Source organism: Cebus imitator, unplaced genomic scaffold (assembly GCF_001604975.1).
Source record: "Cebus imitator isolate Cc_AM_T3 unplaced genomic scaffold, Cebus_imitator-1.0 Scaffold27, whole genome shotgun sequence".
Classification (NCBI taxonomy): Eukaryota; Metazoa; Chordata; class Mammalia; order Primates; family Cebidae; genus Cebus; species Cebus imitator.
In genome coordinates this window covers 10,800,134-10,821,402 of record NW_016107342.1, presented here as the reverse complement: position 1 = coordinate 10,821,402, position 21,269 = coordinate 10,800,134, and the positions used below count along the sequence as shown (strand labels likewise).

At 36.7% G+C, this 21,269-nt stretch overlaps 1 protein-coding gene across 12 annotated transcripts in view; it reads right to left on the bottom strand.

The window, feature by feature from the left end:
* Window positions 1-21,269, bottom strand: part of ZEB2 (zinc finger E-box binding homeobox 2) — a 135,500-nt gene that overhangs the window by 19,328 nt on the left and 94,903 nt on the right. For 9 of the 12 annotated variants that reach the window (XM_017523167.2, XM_037736609.1, XM_037736608.1 and 6 more), the window contains 3 exons: window positions 20,868-20,939; window positions 943-1,131; window positions 37-251 (listed from right to left, as the gene is read on the bottom strand). In XM_017523167.2, the coding sequence (XP_017378656.1) occupies window positions 37-251; window positions 943-1,131; window positions 20,868-20,939 (476 nt within the window). The remainder of the gene's footprint in view (window positions 1-36; window positions 252-942; window positions 1,132-20,867; window positions 20,940-21,269) is intronic. The other 3 variants (XM_017523171.2, XM_017523172.2, XM_037736605.1) reach the window with 1 other exon arrangement.

Here is a 21,269-nt window from a genome sequence, read left to right as displayed (position 1 = left end):
ATTATAGAAAGAAATCACTTAAAACCATCCCCCCACCTGATCTGTCCCTGGCTTGTGCGTCACCATATGCCGCTCGAGCTGGGTGCGGTAGGCAAACGTGTAGCTACAGAGAGGGCAGGAAAAGTTCTCTTCATTCTTCTCATGGCGGTACTTGATGTGCTCCTTCAGTGATGTCAAGCGCTTGTAGCCCCGGTCGCAGTAGGGGCAGGTCAGCAGTTGGGCAAAAGCATCTGGAGTTCCAGGTGGCAGGTCTGTAGCCGAGAGACAGAGAGAGAGAGAAGCGGGCCAAAAGGTCAGTAAATCAATGGCAGCTAATGGGCTGACTGCCCAGGATGGTATGACAGGAATCACTGCAATCTGCTCCACAGAGTGCCATCATTGCACCCGGCCCCCGTCGCACACCAGTCCCCTCACACGCCCAGGACAGACTTGTCGGAATCAGCTCACACTGTGCTAGAAAATTAATTAATTACTTCAGCTTTTTCTGGGGGGGACTTAAACAGCTGATAAATGAGAAAATTCTCCTTAGGTGACTGACAGTTCCCATAAAACCTGTAGCCACAGATGACTTGGGAACGCACAGCATGAAGGGGCGTTTCAGGTGTTGGTGGAGAACACAAGGTGAGGGAGGGTCGATCTCAACTTTTTTTTCCCTCAAAAGTAAAATATTTCAGAAAGATAGGAATACATTTAGATATTTTTATCTCTTAGAAATGGGCTCTAATTGTTCTTGTTCTTTATTGGATGTACAAATGACACAAATTTGCTGACAAAAAAATTTCACAATACCCTAAAATTACAGTTCTAATCTTTGCTCATGAAATTCCATGCCTCTGCAGCTGTTCTTCAAATTTTAAGGTAAACACCCAGGCATGTAGTGCATTTGTAATTGTAACAGCTGCAGAGGTCAGTGTAGTGGCTAAAAATGATTTACAGCCTCACCATTTTCTTCTTGTCCATTGGCCTCTGGCGTGCCAAGGCGAGACAGCTCCTCAGGGGCTTCTGGGTAAATAATGGCTGTGTCACTGCGCTGAAGGTACTCCTCGATGCTGACTGCATGACCATCGCGTTCCTCCAGTTTTCTTTTGGCAAAGTATTCCTCAAAGTCTGATGTGCAATTTGCATTCTTCACTGAAATCATAGAAGGAAAAAAATGTCTTTTCCGGGCGTTCTTCCTAGGAGCCCAAGTCCATCTCCATCATAGCCAGCGAGAAATGCTGACTTGCAATAAGACTACAAAACCTAGTTTATTTGTAAGAAGTGTTGAAGATGACCAATTATTGATTGAATGCTTATTCTTGTAATATATGCAAGGAGGAGGGCACTTGGCTTCAAGTTAAATAAGCACATTTTATTTTTTTTCTTCCTGGAATATTAGTCTGCATAACTTACAAAGAATGAAAGAAATTTAAAATTCTTTTCATAAAAAAATTTTAAAAACCTACAACTACATTCTAAGATCCATAAACATGAAAGATAATATAAGATCAATGCTATTTTAATAGTCTATCTGAAACTTCCTTTTCTTTTAAGAAAGGTATATTTAATTTTTCATTGTCCACTAGACTGAATGTCCCTAACCACAGATACATCCTGTTGCTAAATATAAGCTTTTAACCCTCCACCCTCTGAATGTCACAGACAGCCAGGACTACATAGTCTGAGACAGATGCAAAAGGAAAGATATTCCTAGACAGATAATAATGCAACTTTGTTAAAAAAATCACTGGAATGTGGCATTTTATCTTTCCCTATAATTTCAATCTTTAGTTTGGTATTTTAAAGCTGCTGAAAATAAAATTAAGCTCACAGCTGATAGAAATAAAATAAAAAGTAACAGAGGGAGTTAAGAAACTGGTGTGTGATTTTGATACGATTTTAACTTTTGTAATTATGACTCTATTTCTGTGAAATGAATAGCAGTTGTAACTCAATTTTTAGCAACTTGTGTCATAAGATTGTGTATATTTGAAACCTCTAGATGTGTTTCTGAAATAAGTTGTGGCATAGATATCCTAAATAATATTTTTATACACAACACAAACTTGGGAAGTAGCTGTTATATTATTCTTTATCATAAGTAGGTAAAAAAAAGTACTTTGCTGGTACAATTAATGGTGGAATCCTATTATCATAGTTTTTGAAAGCAGTTAACCTTGGTGCCACTAGCTTCTTCACCTCATCTTGTCTACCATAAACAATATTACGGTATTTTACATACTAATTCTTGTTGGCAACTGTGGCAGTGTGATGTGCAGGCAAGCTAGGCAATTTTTTTTTTTTTCTTTCATCATCACAAACTTGGATTTTAGATGAGAAGAACAGAAAGCGGAACCACCCATTAATTCAACAAGTATTTATTGAATACCTAGTATGTGACAGGCATCACATCATGCTCTGGTGAGCAAAAAAAAAAAAAAACAGATCTGGGCTCATCCTTTGGGAAGCCATGAGAGAGATTAATACAGTTGATATCTCCAAAGTAAACACATCCTTACAAACTCAGGTAAGTATTTTGAAAGAAAGTTATATGGTGATATTTAAGAAGTAACAGAGGAACCTGATGGCAGCTAGAAGATCAAGAAAGTGTTAACTGAGGAAGCATGAAGTTAACTAACGGTAGAAGCTGGAGAAGAGCAGCATGTGCAATGAGGTGACTGAAACAAGCATGGGACATCTCAGGATGTAAAAAACAAAACAAAACAAAAACAAAACAAACAGAAAACAGTGCTGGAGTGCAGCGTGTGAAAGGGGAACCATGTGATGTAAGGGTGGAGAGCAAGGTGGGGCCAGACCATGCAGCAGGTAAGAGCTTGTTAAGGATTTAAGCAGGAAGTAATTGAAGAGTATTAAGCAAGGAAGATAGTTGGATGAAATTATGATGACTTGCTTTTTTAAATGACATCTTTGGCTATAGTATGATAGGGATTGGAGGAAGAGAAAAGTAGATTCTGGGAATCCAATTAGGAGGTTCTTGTCCTAGGCCAGGCAAAAGATACCATTAAGGAATTGATGATGAAGATGAAGGAAGTGGCTGGATTTGAGAAATACCTAAGATATAAAATTCCTCAGATTTGTTTGGGAAAGAATTTGGTTTCTCAAGTTGGGAGATGCTAAGATAGCTTTCCAAATCTGATGGATAGTAGGTGATATTCATCAAAGCAAAGAACACTAGAATTCTAAAAAGACTTGACACTATAAACAAATATATGGGGGACCAAATAAAAGGAAGTGGGAGATTTACACTTTGTGGACCTCTAAACTAAGCACCAATAATCCTGAATGCTATAATCTCAAATCTTTCTTTTGTGCATCTATAACTTTTGGTAAGTTTAACAAGAACAATGGTCTGATTCCCAAGACCTGTATTTCCCTCAAAAATAGATTTGGAATGTACAGTGGTGGATTAAGATTTTATACCTTGAAACTTTGCTTAAATCTTTTATTAGCTGGACTTAATAAAGAACATGGGCTTTAGATAAGATGACTCTCCTCTTACTGTACGCACAATGTCACGGACGCTTTCCGATGGATACTTTTTGGTAGTGACTGTGATGATGTCATTTGACTTGGATCACTGAGGCCCTATGGAGTATGTAGAAACTGTCAACTTGCATAAACTATTTGATCATTGTTTTGGATCATCAAAATAGCTTCAGTTCTATAAAAAAAATCACCTTTTACTTTTGATGGCAAGGAAAGATAAAAGGGTCAAAATGGTGGAGCCATGATGAACTTCTTTTGAATAACTTCACTGATTTTATCAGTGACTGACTTCATTTTCAGTACTACTACAGCAGAAAGTAATGTAATAGCTTCTTTCTGAATTTGTATCTCCTTGAGGGTTGTAAAATGGTTTAAGTTAAGGGTTAAGTCATGGTATAAGTTTTCTGGGAATATTCTCCTACTTAATGACCTTAGTGTAACCTAGTAAACATAGATGGATGTACATTTAATATCCTAATTTTATCTTGATATTTCAGCAACTATTTGAATGATCTGGCTATCTTTGCATGAATTTTCATTTGCATATGAATGTTTCCATCAGAAATGTAATCATATGCAAATTCAATTGGACTTGCATTAATAGCCTTTTGGCTTAAAAGGGAGGAAAATTCTGATTTTTCTGGATAGGCAAACAAAACTGCATCTAGATACACTACTGGTGTTTGGAGAGGCAATTCAATTGCTAGATCAAATTTGGCCATGCTAGATTTCTATGTTAAGTGTGATGGGGACAAAAAACATCAAATCATGCGCTCTCTTTAAGGATTCATCTTTGATCATCTTTGTATCCTGAGCATTGAGTATATTGCTTAGAAATTAGTAGGCTCTCAGGAATCATTTATGGGATGAATGTGGAATAAATTATGTCCTTAACACTCATCTTAGTGTAGAGGCCTTTTAGTAAAAGGAAGCATAAAATAAGATACCTACAGCTGAGCTGGGGACGTAGACCTAATATTCAGGCAATTGTAGAATAATTATTTGATAAACTGGGTAGCAGTGGTCATAAATACTTGCAGAAGGTTGATACGATTCAGATAAGTATTCAAAACGGTTTCATGAAGAAGATGGCCCTCAATCATTTAAATCCATTTGCCCCATCTGGTTATTTCTTCATGCCACATAGATACGCCGTTGGTTATAGATCTCATCCATCTAGGGTCACTTAAGTGGGCTAGAGTTGAACTTCCCAGAAACTAGGTATAACCAGCTTATATCTAATGTAGTTTTTCCATGAGGTGCAATAGGTGCTAGTAACATGTAGTTTTTCTGCCCAGCACTTCAACATTCACCTTGTCCTAAGAATGGTTCTCCATTTCTCGATTGCCAAGTTTATGGTACCCAAGGAGCTGCTGAGTTGCCATGTGATCCTGTTCCCCTAGCCACGGTTGATCTCCATTCCTCAGGTGAGCTAATCTTAGTCCTCTCTTCTCCAGATCAACTTGTTGATTGGTCCAGAAGTAGCCAATAGATCCAATTAAATTCAATAAATCCCTTCCCTATGATTTTATAGGACTTTGTTCCTGAAAAAGCATCAAGGCAGTTTTTAATTTTTTTTCACCGAGTGACTATAGCTATAGAATAAAGGAATTGTTATTTTTCATCTAGAAAAAGAAGATTTATGAAGAGCGAGAATAAAGCAGACACACAGAGAAAAGCAGACAAGATTGCATGTTCTGACAGTTCATTTCTAACTCTTCTTGTTCCTGAGGCCAAGGTGCACCTTGGAGTGGTTCTGCTGGCCACGTTCCTTAAATTCTGTGACCCAAGACGCTTCCTTTTCTTCTTGAAGGTATGTTGTATTTCAGTCTCTTAAAACTAAAATCACCCTAACAGTTATAATACTAGGACAAATGCTGGGGATTCAGTTTTGGTTATTCTCAGAATTGTTGGGAAGAATGAAGTTTTGATTGTATCTGAAAGTTTGAATTTTTGTTTTTACAAAGATTATGTAATACTGTGTATTGGATACAGAAATGAGGTAGAAAAGTAGCTGAAAGGTTGTAGAATTCTTCACTGCATTTTTCTATTGTAAAATCAATCTCATTTTCCTTCTTTCTGTAATCCTCTTCACACCCTGGTCTGCCTGGAAGAACTGCCAAAACACACTGACAAAAGATATTTGCATGGTATTTATGATCAAACCATAACAAAAATTCATAAGAAGCCTCAAGTAATTTCTTCCCATACCTTCTCCAGAGATTTTGCATTTAGTCCCAAAATTTACCCTAATGTCTTGCAAATATCTCAACCTTCCCTAAGGTTACATAAACTTTTCTCTATCCAAAAAAAGACTATCTATCTTGGGCAACAAATCTTGTCTCTATAAAGAATAAAAGAATTAGCTGGGCATGGTGGTACACGCCTGTGGTCCCTGCTACTGGGGAGGCAGAGGTAGCAGGAACACTTGAGCTTGGGAAGTCAAGGCTGCAGAGTGGTGAACGCACCACTGCACTCCAGCCTGAGTGACACAGTGAGACACTGTCTCAAAAAAAAGAAAAAAGAAGAATATTAATTAAAAATGTTTCCTCATGACCACATGTATTTTAATATTGTTATATTTGTTAGGGTGAATTTTCAGGTCCTTTCTAGTCAGGAAAGTCTCAGTTTTCTTAGCACTATATTGGCCACTCTTACTAACAATGCTTATTAATGACACTTTTATAAATATCTTTATGTCTGTGTTAGATAGATATTGATTTTTAGAGAGATAATAATAAATGTCAGTACAGACTGGTCTTAAAAATTATTGCCTAAAAAACAAGCAATGTTAACAGAACTCTAAATAAAAGAGAAATATTGGTCCCCAAATTAGTCATCCCCCATAATCAAGTTGCTTTAGAATACTTTCTCAAAGATACTTAAAAGTGGGCTTTGCTTAGTATTTACAAGTAGTGAAATACAGCCCTGAAACTTATTCTTTCTCATGTTCTGTTTCCCTTTGCCATTTGTTTTCTTTATTTGTAACAAGCCTGTGTTCACAAAGGAAGACAGGTACTCTATTATCACTGGGTTAGTATCCTGCATGCTTTTAATTTTCATAAAAAATTGAAAAAAATTGAATATTATGTTAAGCCATTTAAGTAAACATCAAAATAAATAAATAATTCTTTTGGGAAAGAAAATGTCTTGGAAGGTACAGAGGAGTTGCAGCAAGTATATGAACAAACTGAGTAGAATCATCCATCCATCCTTTTGTTTATTAACTGTTTGTTGAGTGCCTACTAGTGTCAGTGTTCCTGGAAATTAGGACATGAGTTGTTAATTTTTCTTCTACTTCTGTGATTTACACATTTGGAGATATATACACATGATGGTTGTGATTCTGCAATATACAGATATGTGAATACATATATATATATAATAGCGTGTCTCATATATATATATATGAGACACGCTCTCTCATATATATATATATATATATATATATATATATATATACACATACACACACACACACACACACAAAATGCTTCCCCAGTGGAATGTAATGTATGTAATGTAAATTATGTATTTATCATATAATCTGGCTTTTGCTCACATCACTATGTAAAGGCAAAGGGAACTAAAGAAGCAATTACAAATCTAGATAACTGTATTTATCAACTTTTTTAAAAACAGTCTTTTTATTAACATCTCGAATGATAAAAAAAATTATTTTAAATGTAGTTATTTGTATGGAGTTTTTTAGTTTAAGGAAGCATGCATTCAGCATTTGTTGAGGTCTATAGATTCTCATGGCTACTTTGTTTAAAGTTGACTAATTAATAAACATAAGAATTTCATCATTAAAAATGCATGTATGCATTTTTGCAGAAGACTTCCAAAAGACATATTGGCACTAGATATCTAAAAACAATGGTGAGGGAAGAGGATGATCTTTTTCTCATTACACAGCTACATGGGCGGCCTTGCAGAGCCTCCAACTGGTACAGAGGCATGGGTAAAGCCAGGTCGTCAAGAGCAACAGAGAAGTTTTCTGCTCTTCCTGGGAATTAGTACAGCGTCTTGGCCGTTCTCTCCACCCCTGTTCTGACATGGCTTTCTCCAGGGAACACATGTTCAGATGCCAAAGAGAGTTTCTCATGTAAAACAGCTTCAGGAGAGCGAGGTGAAGAGTGGACAGGGAATGGGAATCTGTAGTAGTCTGCAGTATCAAATATGTCCCTAAACAGCAGGAGGTCTTACATTAGGGGATTTTGAATATCAAGATGTAGAGACTGCTAACACTCAGACAATTCTGATTGCTGTGTATTAGTACAGAATGACAGAGTCCATTACTTTTTAAAAATTCCCAAGAGAGACAATATGCACTTGTCTTTCACATTACTATGTAACCTAAAAATTTGGAACTGGTATATTACCAAAAAGACAGAGTAGCTTATGATATTTTAGAGGAGTTGATTTAGTAAGTGATTTTGCCCAGCAATTCAATGCTCTTTCCTTATGCTTTTTGTAGAGACAGGTCAAATGCTCGGGACAGTCAGTGATTTTCGAAAGTTAGTGGCATCAGTATTATCTGGGGGCTTGCTTGAAATGCAAATTATTGGGGCCCATCCAAACCTATGGAACCAGAAATCTGTGTTTTAACAAGTCTTTCAGGAAATTCTGACCCTTGTCCAATTTCAGAACCACTACTTTATAAATTCAATCCTCTGCCTCACATGGCTAAATAAGACATTCGTAACATAATTTTTAAAGAAGCACAATCAGTCCCGTATTCTTATTATTAGGTAACTTTCCTGACTACCTCAGCCTGAGTTCACACAGTCTTCCTTCTTCACTTACAGAATGTCATCTGTGTGTCTCAATCATTGAATTGATCACATCCCATCATAATCTTTCTCTTACGTGCCTATGAACTGATAGAGGAATGAACCATAGGTTATTCAGCTTTGTGTCACCAGCACCTAGCATAGTGCCTGGGTCACAGTTATTATGCAATAATTGAATGATTAGGAAAGGTTCAGGGTCCTTGGACTCCTCATTTTGGCTCAGTTATTTCATGTTTTTGAATTTCAATTGCCTCATCTATAAAATGAGCCAGGGTGTGCTTTCTGGGGTATCCTCAAGGTTCCAGAATTCCATAATTTCAATTAATTAATTACCTTAATCAATTTGCCTTTTATTCACTGGATAGGCCTAGAGAATTTTATCTGTATTCTTTTCAATTAAAAACTCAAAATAACACAGCTTTCTTATGGGGGAACCAAATATGCAAATTAAGAGAAAATATTTTGGAGGTGTCTGGAAACCCCAGACAACATCACAAGCAAAACAGTGCTTATTAAATATTTGTTGAATGAATGAAGGGACCATTCAAGAAGCTTGAAATATCAGTTATTTCTTGTGGGAACACTTGCTGTGAAGCAAAGATAGCTGCTCCTAATCGCAAACAAAGCTAATAAAACCACCGCATTCATTAGCCAGGAAGTGAACAGGCTCTTCTTGGTGTTCACTGATTATAGTCTGAAAATCACCCCCCTTCTCACCTGCCAAGCACTACTTCTATTTTTCTCTCCTCTGAACCTCTTTCTCCACCTTATTTTTAAAAACTCAATGTATGAAGTTAACTAAGAAATTAAAAAATAATGACTTCCATGACAGATGTCTGACTGGTGGACAAAACTCTTTCAACCTATAAAAATGTGACAGATATAACCAAGAAGAAAATGACATGCTTTATAATAGTATGACTCCCTCCTTGTTAAGTATTTAGGTACTAATTGAATTATCTGATAAACTGATTTTGTACAATTGATTTAACACTATATATCCACTCAAATCTTGCAGAGAAATACATTATAATCAAACTTGTATCACTTCTGTTACTCATATAAGAAAGCTAATTAATTTAAAAGTTTTAATTTAAACTCCATGTAAGAAGAATAGGAGAAATTGAGAGCTATTAAGCCAAGAGGATAACAAAGGTCAAAAAAATGTTCTTATTCTTTCCCCTACTTTCCCCTATGCTAACGATGTGATGCACAGAATTGATGGTTAAAGAGGCTTAATTGCTTGCTAGGCTGCCAAAGTTATCACTAATATGACCAGTTTAGGGGAGTTACACCTGACACCACTGTATTTGTTGCTCAGGCAAGATTTTCAATCTAGATATGGACCTTTACTTGGGATTCAGTTGCTGTGGAGACACCCAAAGGATCCTGTAACCTTTGACCTAACTGGCATTTCTATTCAATACTTGAAACAGTGCATCTCTGATCCCACCACTTCCCATTCTGGCTTATACTCTGCTATTGTTCTCATGTATTTTGTGAGATATGAACAGGACTGGCCATATGGTTGGTTGGGGCCCAGTGTAAAATAAAAATGTAGGGCCCCCTCTCAAAAATTGTTAAGAGCTTCAAGACAGCAACTGCAGAGCCAACCAAGCAGCTCTTCTCCGTGCTGGGCCCTGTGCGACTGTGCTGCTCCCAGACCCAGGAAGTTGGCCCTGCGTATGTTACCGTGACACAGGTCCCCGGAGAGCCTCCCATCCCATGACAGCTAGTGTGGTCTGGTATTTTTGTTTTTTGTTCATGCTTCCAGTAAAATTCCATTAGAAGAAAGGGCAGGGTGGGGTGGAGTCCAAAATTTCTAGCCTAATTTCCTCATTTAACAGATGTTACAACTAAGGTACAGTGAGGTTAGTGATTAATACAAAGTTACACAACTAATTTCTGGAAGAGCTGTATGTAGGATTTATGTATCCTGACTCTTCACCCACTGCTCTTTCTACATACCATGACTCAACATGAGAGAAAGAGAGAACAAAATAGAGAACCTCATCTTTTTAGTTTTTCATCATGCCTGACTTGATACCATTTGAACAGACACTACATACTGAAAAGATCACATTGACATTATAAGCAATTCTAAACAGCAACATTAATATACCATACAATTAATATGGGGAAAGTCAGTTAAAATGCCTGCTTCAGTGTGTGTGTGTGTGTGTGTGTGTGTGTGTGTGTGTGTGTGTGTGTGTGTGTGTGTGTCTGTATAAAATTTTTACTTTTTTTCTCCCTTTTTTTTATGTTCCCACTCCTCTGAATCCTAGACACTTATTTTATTCTTACTTTTTTTTTTTTTACTGGGTAATCCAGAGCTGGGTCTAGTGGGGCAAAGAGAACATACAAAAGTTCTTCAAATTCTCTGTTCAAGATGCTTATTTAAAATTTCCACTTAATATTTAAGAATTGCATTTCCTAATTGGACCATTTCAAATGTGCAATCAAGTTTCCAAAGCCACTCAATAAGGAATAACTTTCCATAGCACCTTGCAAAGGCGAATTTTTATTAGGTAATATTTTAACATCTGTTAAAATAGCAGGTGTTAGTTATTAGTTAGCAGATATTACATATTTTGTGGTTATAGTAAACAAGAAATGCCTCAAGCTGAACTTCGGACTAGAGACCAGAAAAGAACTTTATCCATAGTTCCTTTTGCTTTCCCATTTCACATTACTTGTTTTTCTCCCCCCATGCTTAATGATATCCTCTTACATGTGCTCCACTTCTTCAGACTAAATGAAACTGTGTCATCTCCTGAGAATATCCCATTCCTCACAGACCTTTCCCACAGGGCCATCCCTGTTTTCATCTGTCTTGACACAGAGAACAAAGAGGAAGCGTCAACAAACTCCTTAATTCATGGTACTGCTTCCAATCAATGTCCCTGTTTCGTCAATTCACTCATCATTTATTTGTTTGTTTGTTTACTTATTAATTCAACAAATATCCTGGTTACAAACCATGAACACTACATAAACCACTACATCATCTGAGAGGGACTATGGAGAAGAGCAAACCTAAGCCCTACCCTCAGAAAGCTTCCATTCTGTAGCTGTAATGTTTTGAAGTCAAAAGTCATCCATTTTCACCATCATGTTTTAAGACATTGCCTGTACAATACAAGCAAAATGACACCTGTCCTGTAATTACATTTCCCTTAGGATGCCATTGCATTCTGGGAAATTTCATCACTTAATAGGTAGTCCATGTAGAACCTGGCTTCATAGTGCTTAGGCTTTCTCTAGTCCAGCAACATGGATGGTCACACTTGGTCCTGGGCTAACCCTGGGACAAGAACCAGAAGTACACATTGAAACGTGTACTTCAATGTGACAATCAGGCCCTGACAAGTTCTCTAGTCCATTTTACCCATTCTAATTTTATTTACCTCAGTTCACCTTGGAACTTGAAATCATCACTTTCATCTCTGTCCCTTATATGTGTATCATTCTTACCCTGCTGAACTAAGATCCAGTCCAATTTCTTTGCTCCTAGAGTATCAAATATATCTTTTAAAAAATCTTAAATAATAGTATAGTCTTGTTGCAGACTATGTTTTCAAAATGGAATATTCCTTCCAAATAATTGAATCTCCATGCAATGCCCATAACAATTACTCTACACGTCCACTTCTCAAGATTCCAACTCTATTAATGTTCCCTTCCTGCCGACTGCTAGTCTCTTTCTTACTGACTTCAAAGAGAGCAACCCATGAGGTGTGCCTTCTCTGGACCATCTTAAATAGACTACATTCTCTCTATCATCAGTCTGTCTTCTTCTGATCTTACTGCTAAAAAACCCATTATTTGGTTGTCATCTAAAGTTATTCTCTTATAACTCATTTGATAACTCACTCCATCTTTCACCCAGTCTCCTGTTACATCTCAGCCTTTCCCTCTTTCTGTCTTGTGCACAGAGGCATACCCAACAAGTCTTTGTCCTGAAGAAACTTTTCCCTGAAATTTGCCATTTCTTTAAGGTACCTCTCTTGTCTTGTCTCCAATATTTGACCCTACACTGTTAGAAACCCTCTACAATACGGAACACTTTGCATTTGAACCTACATAGCTTGCTATATTTCAAATAAAATATCTTAATCCAGATGATATTATAATCAATAATACTAATGGCTAGAAATGATAGAGCATTTACTATGCTCTAACATTGTATTAAACATGTTACACACATTTCCTTTTCATCTACCATTGTTTCATTCACCCAGTTGAATGTAAGTCCTTAATGACAGTGACTATTCTTTTCTCAATGTATCTTTCATGATGACTAACAAAATGCCTTGCAGTTAGTAGGATCTCAGTAAGTGACCACTGAGTCAAATAACTAATGAGGCTATAATTATTTGTTTTTAAATTTTCTCTTCCTGTCATTATGAATTTTTTTTTTTGTCAGCGCCACAAAATTTTATGTTCCTTAATGGCAGGAACTTACTCCTCTATTTCCCTAAAGTTTCTTTCTCAAGGCTCAGTTCAAATTCTACATACAACAAACACTCTGCATGTATATATTTTAGTGATTGTTAACAATGGGCAAATGCGTTTGTTTTTTGTTTACTGGTTGTTACCCAGGGTAAGAAGAAAAAATATATATGATTTTTCTCCACTTCCATGAGAACAACTTTTTAGATTCCATGTATGAGTGAGGTCATGTGGTATTTGTGTTTTCTGTGCCTGGCTTATTTCATTTAGCATAATGCCCTCCAGGTTTATCCACGTTGCTGCAAATGACATGATTACATTCTTTTTTATGGCTGAATAGTATTCCATTGGGAATATATACCATTCATTATCCATTCATCTGTTGATGGACATTTAGGCTAATTCTAGAGGATGAGGAGAGTAAGGGGAAGGGTGAATAGTGAAAGTTTGGTCAGTGAGTGCAAAACTACAGTTAGATAGGAGAAATAGTTATATTGGTCTATTATACGACTGGAGCTCACAATAATGTAGTGTGTATTTCAAAGTAGCTAGAAGAGGGGTTTTCAAATGTCCTTATCACAAAGAAATGATAAATGTTTAAGGAGATATATGCTAATAATCTTGATGTAATCATTAAACAAATTATACATGTATCAAAACATCATGGTGCACCCCACAAATATTTATATGTAGAATTGTTACGTGTCAATCATAAATTTTTAAAAAGAATATGATTCCTGATGTAAGTCAGTTGTCAAAGAAAGAAAAAGTCTGACAGCTTTCATCATTATTGCACGTTAATCATTATAAATACTACTAAATCCTCCTCTTACACAGTTAAGAAGGGATGCTAAATAAAGATGAAATCAGACATAAAACGAAACTAGCTCTTAACCTTCATATTTTAACCTCAAATGCCAGAGTACTGAAAATAATTTGTACTACAACTTGTCTGTGTTTCTTCCAGAATGTCAAAAGAACTTAATTGGCAAAGGCCCTCAAAATTGGTTAGTTCTTCCATTACAAATTTGTTAAATATTGTATTTTTGTTTTCTAGAGAAGAAGGTAAGGAGGAGCAGTGTGAATGGAGAAGACAGTTTACAATGTATTCATTTCTTAATGAACAAAAATAGTTTGAAGTTTATTAGTAGATGCAAACAAACAAACTGGCAGAACAAAACAGGATCAGCATCTAGTCTATGTTAGTTGTTGTACTGAGTGCTTTAAAAATGACATGCCATGAGAATGATACAATGAACTTTGGGGAAATGGTAGGAGGGTGATGAGGGATAAAAAACTACACATTGGGCATGGTGTACACTGCTTGGGTGATGGGTGCACTAAATCTCAGAAAACACCACTAAGGAACTTATTCATGTAACCAAACAACACTTGTTTCCCAAAACCTATTCAAATAAAAAAAGAAAGAGAAAGAAAATAAAAATAAAGTTAAAAAAATCGCTTTTACACTGTTGGTGGGAGTGTAAATTAGTGCAACCCTTGTGGAAGGCAGTATGACGATTCCTCAAGGATCCAGAAGTAGAAATACCATTTGACCCAGCAATCCTATTACTGGGTATATACCCAAAGGATTATAAATCTTTCTATTATAAAGACACCTGCACACGTATGTTCATTGTGGCACTGTTTACAACAGAAAAGACTTGGAACCAAACAAAATGCACATCAAGGATAGACTGGATAAAGAAAATATGGTACATATACACCATGGAATACTAGGCAGACATAAAAAAGGACAAGTTCATGTCCTTTGCAGGGACATGAATGAATTGGGAAACCATCATTCTCAGCAAACTGACACAAGAGCAGAAAGCCAAACATCGCATGTTCTCACTCATAAGTGGGTGCTGAACAATGAGAACACATGGTCACAGGGAGGGGAACATCACACACTGGGGTCTGTTGAGGGGTAGGGGGCTAGGGGAGGGATAGCAGGGGGTGGGGAGATCGGGAGGGATAACATTAGGAGAAACACCTAATGTAGGTGACGGGGGGAGGGAGGCAGCAAACCACCATGGCATGTGTACACCTATGTAACAATCCTGCAAGATCTGCACATGTACCCTAGAACCCAAAGTATAATAAAAAAATAAAAAGTTTCTTAATGTAGAAAATAAATAAATAAATAAAAATGACATGCTATTTGATCCCTACAGTGAGGCCTTGTACATAGGGAATCATGACTTCCACTTTATTGATGTAGAAATGAAGGCTTATCAATTACATACTCAAGTTAATGTAACTAGTAATTGGTAGAGATAAAATTCAAATGTAGGTTACTGGTCTCTAGAATCTGGAGACTTCCAAAACAATTGCCTCTTATAAGCAAGACAATTTGTGTATTATTCTTAGAATACTGGAAACAAGTTTGGTCACTATAGTTAGAGTTGATACAGTTAGTTCTTGGACAAGAATTTCACTGTGTTGTGTAAGATTAAGAACTGATGCCTAAATTGGCCTTGCCCAGTTTCTGGATGTAAGGTACTTTTCCCCCACTTAGCAAAGGAAGTGCAGGTGCAGGTGGTTATTAATAGCCCTTTATAACTAGAAGTACTGGATTGTCTGAGTTAATATAACTTTCACACATTCAAAGAGGAAAACATCAGGGCCCTATTTGGATCTTGATATGCATGTGGAACTGCATTAATGCTAATAATCACCATGCACCTAAGACAGCTCCTTGTTACTACTAGCATGTAGGCAAACTCATATTTACAGTGCTTCCAAGTTTTTCCATTTCTCTACTCTTCTTAGAAAATGTTTTTTTCACACATTCTTAAAAATTTTACCTAATAAGTTCATTTTAAATTTAAATCCTATTAATATCTGAAAGTTGTAGGGTTCTTTGTTAAAAGGTATTCTTTATCTTAGGTGTGAAAGCATTATAATCTTCTATCTTTTTTAAAAAAAACATTAAAACCAGTGAACTTATGCAGTGTGGAAAGTTATTAATATAAATCCAGGTTTGCACTGCTTTGTGTTATAAATCAATTTTGCCATTCAGTTTATCTAACTTTATTGTTTAAAAAAAAATGTAGTGATGCTCTAGGCTATTCTTCCTTGCCTTTAACAAGGCAAAAATCCTTCAGGGACTTTTAGATCCTGGTTTCACTCTCTAAAGAAACTGACTTAGTCTCCTTCACAGAGAATATTTTCCCTAATATGGCTTCCTGTATCAGAATCCATTTCTTCTCCACCAAATATTCATTCGTTGATTCATTCATTCATTTCATCAAACATAATATCTAACATGTGTGCTCCCTGCTATATAACTGGGTATGTTGAGGCAAAATGGAATAGTTTTTTCCTCAGGGCAAATATTTTTTAGTCACTTACTAATGTCAACATATACATTCTTATTATTACTATTTTTGAGATAGGGTCTTGTTCTGTTACTATTTTTGGGATAGGGTCTTGCTCTGTCACCCAGGCTGGAGTGTAGGAGATTATGGCTCACTGCAGCCTCCAATCCCTGGACTGAAGTCATCCTTCCACCTCAACCTCCTGAGTAGCTGAGAGTATGGGCCAGACCACCACACCTGGCTTCATTATTTATTTAATTACCTCAACAATTCTATGAGGTAGATACCAGGATAATCCACTCTCATTTTTCAGCTGAAGAAACCTCTTGTCTTCATGAAATCGACTAGATGACATAAGGGCAAACAATACAAAGAGGAACAATTAAACATGCTGAAGTTAGCGGTGTGCACCTTAGGGCTGTGGGATTTCAGAAAAGGAAGAGATTGCTGTCGTTTGGAGTGTTCAGGGATGACCTCATTATGGAAATGGGATGTGATGTAGACCTGAAGAACAGAAGGATGGGGAGAATTTGGATGACTGGAAGAAAGGAGCTGGGGGATTAGGGACTGAAGGGATAGCATGGGCAGAGATTCGGAGGTTGGTATAAGTGTGGTTCTTTTTTGCTATCACCAAGGGATTTGGTCTGACAAGAATGGAGCACTGGTGGTATAAAATGGATAACGCTAATTATCAGACTGAAGAATGTCCTGTAGGTACTAAGGGGAAATTCAGGATTCTAAGAAGGGAATCTGAACATTGAGGAAAGAGTTCTAGGAGAGATTTGGGACATGAGGAGGACATGAGGGCCAGAGAACAGTCAAATGTAACTAAGGCTTTCAAGTTTGGATGACTGGAATCGTGGGAGATGGAGACATCTGGTTGGTTACTTCGGGCCAGGGGTAAAAAATATGGCAACCTAAAAATACAAAAGGGAAGTGCAAGTGCTGTTTGTCTCCCGTTCACTTACTCATTTCTTCAAAAACTTTGTGATTGAGACCATTCCAGGATCTGTGGCAATAGAGGAGCCCAAACCCCACAGGTTCACTGAAGGAAGACACTCTAGTGTGGGATGGCTAGAGAAGAAGGGCAGCCAATAGCAGGATCTTGATGAGTAGGATGTGGGAGCAGAGGAAGATGGTATTTTAGATGTAATTTCAACCAGAAAATATGTATTATTTCAATTCCACATGTATTTACTGTAGCATCCAAAGAGATGCCAGGGAGAAGAAAATGGTAAACTTGTAGCTAGGAAGAAAGATATGTACTTATTCTCTAAAAGGGCAGAGTTGTAAGCTGAAGATCACTAGTAAATTTCTAATTAACTAAGTCCAGTATATTTGCTCAACTTTCTTTTAAGGGTAATTATTTGAAGCTTTTGACTGAGTTCTTACCTTTACAAAATTCTCTTTCTTTGCTTCTGAATGTTTAATTTTTTTCTCTTGTCTTATAACCTTTTTTTCTTTCAATGAATTTGATTTTCTTCCCCACCCACAAGGATCCCTGGCCTCAGCTTTCTATTTGCTTCAACAAACACACTCAGTTGTAAATCTCATAGTCCTATGATGTCTAACACCATCTGAGTATATTTGCATAACTCTCAAATCTCTATCTCCAGTCCTAACTTCTTAGGTTTCAATTCCTCATTTCCAAAGGACATTCCCATATTCCCATATCTATATATCTTTTATATGAAAATACTTATGTCCAAAGTCTGGTTCAAGATCTTCTCAAAATTAGATCCTTCTGTAAATCTAGAAATAGCAAGTACTGCTATATTCTAAACATGTAGATCTGTAATTCTGAAGCCATTTTGCCTCTATCATTCAGAGAATCAATTACTTATTAAGAAGTGATGTTGCTAATTTCATCACTGTCTCCACCTTAGGACAAGATTTTTATCACTTCACACCTGGATAACTACAGCGACTTTCAGTTGGTCTCTCAGAGTCTGGTTTTCACCCACAAAAATCATGGTAGCATAACATGACCCAGACTCTTCTGTCTGGTGCTTTATATTCTCCACCATCTGGCTTCAACTTAAATGTCCAGCTTTATTTCCCATAAATTGCCTCCTAGGACTCACTGATTCAGCCAAAACCCTTTACTCACTATCCTCTGAATAGATGTCACACTTTCCCTTCTTGGCTTACAGACTCCTCTTTAGCTAGAAAGCCCTTCTTCACTCCTCCATGACTATTGAAAATGTATTTAGTTTGAATTCTACCTCCTTCACAAAACCTGATGTGAATGCCTAGTCCATAGACTCTCTCTTACTTCTGAAATTCAAATAATTATGGGCCAGGTGCAGTCGCTCATGCCCGTAATCCCAGCCCTTTGGGAGGCTGAGGTGGGCGGATCACCTGAGGTCAGGAGTTCAAGACCAGCCTGGCCAACATGGCAAAACCCGATTTCTACTAAAAATACAAAAATTAGCTGGGCTTAGAGATGCATGCCTATAATCCCAGTTACCAGGGAGGTTGAGGCAGGAGAATAGCTTGAACCTGGGAGGCAGAGGTTGCAGTGAGCTGAGATTGTGCCACTGCACCCCAGCCTGGGTTAGAGTGAAATTCTGTATCAAGCAAAACAAAACAAATCAAAACAACAACAACAAAAAAAAAACAAATAATTATGGCTCCTACCATTTGTTGTAGATTTATCATACATTTTCACTTATTGTTCACCATTATTTTTTTCAGGTATATTAGTCTCATCTTCCAAATTAAATGATAACCATGTTTTAGTCTTCCTGACCCATCTTCCACCACACATGAACACAACAGTGACTATATAGAGTACCCTCAATGAATACTTATTGATTTATTTATTGACTGAATACACATGAACTACAAGGTACAGCAGGTATTATGAAGAAAAAGGGGTCTTTTAAGCCTGGTGAAAGGACATTCAGGATTGATTTTTAAACCTTCTAAATAGAAGCAATTTTTATTAACCTCACTTTAAGCTCTAGGTGTATACAACAGCTAGTAAATTGTTACTTTGTGGGATAAGTTTTCTTTTGTGACACTTTAAGTGCTTATAAAGGTAATAAAAATCAGCTTTTATTTATGCTGAAGGCTGAAATTTAACATTTATCTTGAAAAGGAACTCAAAGCCATTTTTGATCCCATGAGTTGGGACATTATAGAAAGTAACTAATTCATGGTATTATTAAAATGTTTTAACATGAAGTTATTTTATCTTGTTTCTATTTTTACATGGTGATTAATACCCGTGTAACACAGAATATTAAAACTAGAAGTATTCTTATCAAGAAATTAGTTCGGTTTATTCATTTGCAGTTGTGGAAACTGAGTTCCAAAGAGGAAGACCGACTTGCCCAAGGGTACAATCTAGTCATTGTCAGGCTGTGTGTAAAAATTAGGCTTGTTGGTGCTTGATTCTATACTTTTTCTAGAATAATATATTGCAAAGTTTTATTTTTGTACCTTAAATTGACATTATTCGGATAAATACAGTGACAATAGGTTTTTATTATTTCCCTTATTTTATACCGAGGAAAGTAAATGTATGCTTTTAAGTTATTAATAAGCTCATTTTTTTTTTTTTTCCTTTGAGACGGAGTTTCACTCTTTTTACCCAGGCTGGAGTGCAATGGCGCGATCTCGGCTCACCGCAGCCTCTGCCTCCTGGGTTCAGGCAATTCTCCTGCCTCAGCCTCCTGAGTAGCTGGGATTACAGGCACGCGCCACCGTGCCCAGCTAATTTTTTGTATTTTTAGTAGAGACGGGGTTTCACCATGTTGACCAGGATGGTCTCGATCTCTTGACCTCGTGATCCGCCCGCCTCGGCCTCCCAAAGTGCTGGGATTACAGGCGTGAGCCACCGCGCCCGGCCTTAATAAGCTCATTTTAAACAGAAACAGAACACGAGCAGTTTATTATGATGTGTATCAACATAACGGTTGATATAAATATCATCTTAGTTTTTTGAATTTTATAAAACTTCAAGTTTTTTTTTCATGGATGAGTTGAGTACAAGTAGTTATGTGATTTTTTGTTTTGTTTTCTTTTGAAAGATAATTTTATAGTGGACACTATGCTAATATTTATGATGGTAGTGTAGAGGACTGTTTGAAACACCAAAAAAAAAAAAGAAAGAAAAAAAAAAAGTCTTATCTAGAAAAAGAGAGATAAACATGTAAATTTGTGTTGAGAATGTGAGAGAAGATGCCATTCAGTGTTTGGGAAAAAACATGGAATAACTGTAATGTTTTAGTTTCATTAAAAATAAGTAAATTTGTCAATTCTTCTCTAAAACTTCTGCCTGAAAAAAATTATTTAGAAGGGTTCAAGGAGGCAGAGGATTATAAGTAAAAGAAGAATTAAAAGGAACTCAGATGATTAATTATGATCATGGAAATTTGTCTTTCTAAAAAAAATTTTATAATCTAAATTACACTATATCATTTGAATTCTCAATGACTGATATCAAGCAGTGGCTAGTAGAGGTATATCATATCCTAATTAAAAAAATTTTTTTGCAGTCTTTTAAAATAGGAATACTACTAGAAATTCACCCAAGTCATGCAATGAAAGGATCCTTTCATAGAATTAAGTATTCCTGAGCTTCACAGGCAAATTAGTGGTAAGAGAATGAAAGACATATTTGCTTAGTAAAATACCAAAATATAAGAAATTTTTATCTGAAACAAAACCAGAGACCTATAAAGTCTGACTTACTTGTTAAGTCACAGAGATACAAATGGATGGGTCAGTGCTTCTTTCCCTGCCTCACTAAACTCACATGACACAGGACGAATATGGTCTGAGCGTGGCAAACATAACTCACCTGTACCATTGTTAATTGTGGTCTGGATCGTGGCTTCTGGCCCCATAGTGTCATAGTCTTCCTTCATTTCTTCTGTGGGGGAAAATTATCTTTAGCATTTGAGAATTGTAGAAAGGCTTACTATACTAAGCATGCCAAGCACAGGAACAAGGAAGATTCTTTTAAAGGAAACAGAGAAAAGGCTTGTTGTAAACCTCTAAACAATAGCTTTGTTCAGGCAATTGAATGAATCCAATAGTGCTAGCTGCACAAGAACTTATTTACTTTAAGCATTACTGCAAGCTGTGAAAAACAGAAGTGCTTATTTGGAGCAAACGAAGGGCTTTTCTTCTGGTGGCAGTTCTAGTGACAAACGGGGGAAAGATATTATTTTTTCAATAAGAGTCAAAGCAACTAAGTATT